Source organism: Brassica oleracea, chromosome C2 (assembly GCF_000695525.1).
Source record: "Brassica oleracea var. oleracea cultivar TO1000 chromosome C2, BOL, whole genome shotgun sequence".
In the NCBI taxonomy this organism is placed as follows: Eukaryota; Viridiplantae; Streptophyta; class Magnoliopsida; order Brassicales; family Brassicaceae; genus Brassica; species Brassica oleracea.
This window is the reverse complement of record NC_027749.1, coordinates 31,210,008-31,215,352: the sequence shown is the minus strand read 5'-3', so window position 1 is coordinate 31,215,352 and position 5,345 is coordinate 31,210,008. Positions and strand designations below refer to the sequence as shown.

General features: G+C 36.9%; 1 protein-coding gene across 2 annotated transcripts; it reads right to left on the bottom strand.

The window, feature by feature from the left end:
* Positions 1–1,492: 1,492 nt before the first annotated feature.
* Positions 1,493–3,805, bottom strand: LOC106327727 (geraniol 8-hydroxylase-like). 2 transcript variants are annotated; one of them, XM_013765961.1, is made up of 3 exons: positions 2,748–3,805; positions 1,952–2,583; positions 1,493–1,878 (listed from the first exon to the last, which is right to left on the bottom strand). In XM_013765961.1, the coding sequence occupies exons 1-2, from the start codon at positions 3,672–3,674 to the stop codon at positions 1,960–1,962; spliced, it is 1,551 nt and encodes a 516-aa protein (XP_013621415.1). In that variant the 5' UTR covers positions 3,675–3,805; the 3' UTR covers positions 1,493–1,878; positions 1,952–1,959. The 2 variants fall into 2 exon arrangements, with proteins under 2 accessions (XP_013621415.1, XP_013621414.1); XM_013765960.1 differs by having other exon boundaries at positions 1,829–2,583.
* Positions 3,806–5,345: the final 1,540 nt, after the last annotated feature.

Genomic DNA, 5,345 nt, shown 5'->3' with positions numbered 1-5,345 from the left:
TTTGCAAAAAGCCATTTAAAATATTTCCAAATATGCAACGAGTTATTTACTCTTTCAAAATTTAAAATATTTCCAAATATGAAAAAAAAATTAATGTAATGGAAGACAAAAAAAAAGTTAATGTAACGAGCTCATTCATAATGTAGCCTATTCCTTAGTTACTTAAAACTTTTTGTTGTACTTCAAATAAAAAGTCCACAAAGTCCATAATGTCAAAGTTCATATTGGGTCCATGAAAACTACAGTTTAAAAATTAATCATTTTAGACATTTCTATATGAATATGATGGCATGATTTTAATAAAAAGTCTACAATGTACAATGTTGTTATAAAAGTTATGGAAAAGTCTATCTTTATTCATAACATAGAGGTTCTTTATATAGGAGATTACACCGTCATAGATAAATGGAAAGATTACAAATCATAATCTCTTGGTTATGAGTCATCCACAATCTGGTTCATAACACTTTCCCCTTGGATGCCATAACCATTTAGAGCTTGTAATATGCTTTAATGTTGCCAGGAAAACCTTACCAAGAAAACTCAATTGGGACAAAACCATGGTGAAAGAAAAAGAGTACAACACACATTACTCCCCCTGATTTGGATATTACTGAAGGTCCCTTGGATCTCTCCTATTTTCTGCAATCCGTGGTGATGAAGATCTTGGGCAGAATATGCTTCGTCCTCGAACATGATAGTTGGTTCTTCTTTACCATCGGCCATGCCACAATCTGATCGAACATATTGAGTCATCGACCTCAAATACACACACACGAAATCTTGGATGATGTTGCTGTGATATGCGTGTACCACCATGTGTAAAACATAACTTGTCTGAAAACAAATCAACAAAACCAAATAACCCCTCTTTGGGCTGGTTAGTATAAAATAAACCAAAATCAAAGGCTTCTTCATCGTCCTTCTTATGGACCAATCAGATCAGTGTCTAAAACAAGACTTCTGCATCCATAAATGGAGGCTTGATTACACAGAGATGAATCGTGTGTCGTTTGATCGATAATCCGTTAGAGAATTAGAAACGAGGAAGAACAACACACAAAAGGATCTGGAGTTCATCGTCTCACGTTTCTAGGGTTTTCCCTCCCATTGGGCTAAACGGGCCAAACAAATTCAAGTTAACAGATCAAAAACTTATTAGAAGCCCAACACGAAAATGGTCTGTGACATAGCCAAAAGAAAGAATCTTATTGGTTGATATTTGAGTCTTACGTGGACAGTCTATTTGGGGTTCTTATTTTCCTTTCATTACTTGTTTGATTTGATAATTTGTTTGTTGTGTTTCTTTATAAACTTGGTATTTGTTGGATTATGTCACATTACTAAGCGGTGATTAAGAAGTTACAGAGGTTCGACCGGTACAACATAAGAAGGCGAAGACATGTTAAGGAATGGAACTAAGTTTTGAAACGGTCCGGTTGGTCCTGCATTTGAGCTTGGAAGAACCTTTACTTAAAGTTGCATCCTTGGCTCAGTGTCCAAGCAATCCACAAATGAAATAACTAAGTATTTGAAAAAAATTATGTTTAAAATTAGTATCATTTCCCTCATTTCCCCCGCAAACTGCGGGGGTCCGGATCCTAGTACTTATAAAGAGAGTGAACTCGAAATATTCCCAAACGCTGCTTAGTTCTGACGTTGACAATAGTTTTTTGTAACCTAATGGTAGTGGTATCCAATCTCCTTATCCTTCAAATTATTTTAACTAACAGTCCATAGTTTTCCGGGGCTTGTGGCCCTTATATTCACTGGGCGGGCACTGGTAGTATGCATTCTTCAGTTCCTTTCTTTACAAAGTTCATAGATGGAAGTTTGCCAAAGCCAAAAGACTTCTTTCTTAATACCTTGATAAGTATTCTGCATTACAAAACTTAATTATATAACGATAGTATTATTTGGGAATAATATATGAATTACCAAATGTAAGGACCTTAGCTTCTATTGATAAAGATTCGAACCGGACAACCTAGGAACGGGCAAGGCAACAAGAGCAGTCTTGAGCTTCAAGACAATTCCAAACTTCTCTTCCAGACCCAAAACTTGTCCCTCCGGAATCTTCCAGTCGAACGAGTGTAATAGGGTGGCGAGAGTGTACAAAACCATCCTCTCAGCGAGTGCTACACCCGCGCAAATTCTCCTGCCTGATCCAAACGGAAGAAAGCTGTAATCGGTTCCACTGAAATCACAAGATTTATTATCAAGAAACCTCTCGGGACAAAACTCGGTCGGATTCTCCCACACGTTTGGGTCTCTTTGAATAGACCAAACATTGATGAAGACCTTAGTGTCTTTAGGGACGGTGTAACCTCCCACCAAAGCAGTTTCAGTTGGACGATGAGGGACTAACAAAGGAATGGTTGGGTGAAGTCTAAGTGTTTCCTTCATAATGGCTAGTATGTACGGAAGTCTAGTGATGTGCGATTCTTCGACAATATGTTCTTTTCCAACAACTTCGTCTAGCTCTTGTTGCGCTCTCTTCATCAACTTTGGGTTACTTATAAGCTCTGCCATCGCAAACTCTATTGTGTTTGTAGATGTGTCGGTACCACCAACCACCATATCCTTCACACATACAGTATATAACAAACACTTTAATCAAATCACTCTCATGAACAAAAAAAACACAAACGATATATATATATATATATTCTATTTTTGGTAATTTAAGAGCTATGATACCAAATCACTCTCCTGAACTAAGTAACGAAACTGAAACCATTAGTTACCGCGAGTACGGCTTTGACATGGTTAACTGTAATGGGAACCTCCGAATCGCCTTCTTGGTCCTTTAACTTCATCAAATGTTGCAAAAAGTCTTTACATTCACCATCGTCGCTACTTCTTAGCTTATGCATCTGTTCGATAGCTCTATCGAATATGGCATCAAGCTCGTGAGCAGACACACGCATCTTCTTCACAAGCCCTTGAAGATCGAACCTCGCTAGCCACGGAAAGAAATCAGAAACATTAGGCTCACCCAAAAGCCTAGTAATCTCAGAAATAACTCCTTTAAACTCTGTTCCAACACTCTCCATATCCTCTGCTCTTACCGACCCTCCCCATAACATATTCATTGTTAGATTCATCATCGTCAAGAACAACTGGTCTCCGACGTTCACCGCCGATCCTTCTTGACTTTTCTCGTATAAAAATCTCGTTCTCTCTCGGATTTCTTTGCGTCGAAGCTCGTAGAATGAATCCAAAGTTTTGCGGCTAAGAAGCTTGAGAACACAAACTTTTCTAAGCATCCTCCATTCAGCACCGTATGGTAGCCATACAAGGTCGAGGCCACCATAGGTAACGATTCTTGCCGTGAGTGGGACATCATGGTTTGAGAAGTTGATGTCTTGATCTTTGAAGATCTCTCGAGCCAGCGATGGAGAGTTGACCACAACAGTTAGTTTTGAGCCAAGATTGAGTTTGAAGATTGGACCGTGTTCATGAGAGAGGTTTGTGAAGTAGGTATGAAGGTCCGGGTCAAGAAACGGGAGGCTTCCGACAATAGGTAGGCCTCGCGGTCCAGGCGGTAGAGGCGGTTGCGGCGAGCGTTTGAAGAGGAACCAGAGAACCGTAAAGATAGCAGTGAGGATGAGAATTGCGTAAGGAGTAAGATTGGCTGTGTTGTTGGCGAAGAGATCTGATATCAGAGACATCGTTTCTACCGCTGTTCGTACGAACTATGAGATTGTCAAGACTGGTATAATGTTTTTATATACGGTTACAATACATACACTTACAGCAAGATAATTTATTATAATAATAGTGGATATGAATATGATAAGTGATAACATTTGAGCGGATAATATATTCTCCTCCTACCAAAGAACTTTAGGCTATTTAGCTCTTTACCAATCATCACTATTCAGACCAAGATTCAGACCACCGTATATTTTTATCTGCAACACTGCTACCCCTACATATATTATAACGCACTCTACAATTGTATATAGGCAAAATCCAACACCAAGATTTGCTAAGATCTTATCTTCTATCCTAATATCTTTTTCTCATGTCAAATCATCGTGAGTTCTCTCTGTTAACTCTTCTAATTGTTACAAACCTTTTTCAAAATTCAAAATCAATAGATTTCTTTCTCTTTCATCTTTCCTTTACAAAAATATTTTTCTTTCTCGCCTAAAAACGATTTGTTCTTGAAAATTTCCAGAACTTGTTGTTTGGGAAACTTGTAAATGGAGAACAACTATGGGCAATCACCAACATGTCCAATGTTGAAGAGAATTTTCGTCATTGTAGAAGAACCAGTTAGGGTTACACCATAGCATAAAACATGTGGGACTCAGAAGACTGATGAAATTTTTTTCTCTGTTGCGATTCACTTTTGGATGTGACAGATAGAAATAGAAACAAAACATCCTAGAACAATCTCTGTTGATGACAACTACAGCCTCGAACCCAAGACTAGCTCGACAAAAAAGAGCCTTCTTGAAGACATCTCGCTTACTGGCCAATTTATGGATCATCATCAAAAACTATCAAGTGAGACCAAGTTCTGATAAAACTTGAATTGAATTTTGCATTTGTCTCTGAGGAGTTAGTGGATCTCAGGCTTCTTACTATGCAACTTGGATTCATGGAGCACGACTTTGAGTCTTTTATATCTATGAAAGAAGAAGATGAAAGAAACTTTTGGTAATGATGATGATGATAATTTGTCTGAGAAGGTGTTGGAGTTGGATCCATGGAACGCGACTTTATGAACATATATTTAGCCGTGTAAATAATATTATATCAATTAGTCTTGTACATTAAATATGTATGATATTTAGTACAGATAACTCAATTATATTAGCTGGCTATCTTAGTACACAACAGACATTTAGATTGATCACTATCACCTTCATTATGGTGCATCGTAGGGTTTTATACCAAAATAGTAGACGTTCACGTAATATATTAAATATGTTAGTGCATCCCAATAAACTAAAATAGTAGACGTTTATTGTAATGTATTAGCCGTGATACGTAACGTTGTTTGTTGGTTAATAAAATTATAGAAACGGATTATAGATAAAATGGTGGTTAATAATTACAGTCTTTCCAATCCATCATAAGTCTCACTCTCTCAATATGTTTAGGATGAAATGATACATTACTTGATTATTTTTTTCAATTTGAATAAAAAAGTTTACGTAGTTTAACAACATAATTGACAGGAAATATAGTTGAATTAGCCGTAAACAATTTCTTTAACTTATTATTTTTATAATGTTTACATCAATAAAATTTTAGTATCTGGTTAATAAATCTAATAGATGTGTAACACATATTTATTAGACGGCTAAACTATTTTTTACTTGAAATGC

Excerpts from the sequence above, each read along its gene's own strand:
- LOC106327727 (XM_013765961.1), bottom strand. The coding sequence starts at position 3,674 with ATGTCTCTGATATCAGATCTCTTCGCCAACAACACAGCCAATCTTACT. Across the intron at positions 2,584-2,747 it reads ATGTCAAAGCCGTACTCGCG|GATATGGTGGTTGGTGGTAC; the intron begins GTAACTAATGGT and ends GTATGTGTGAAG.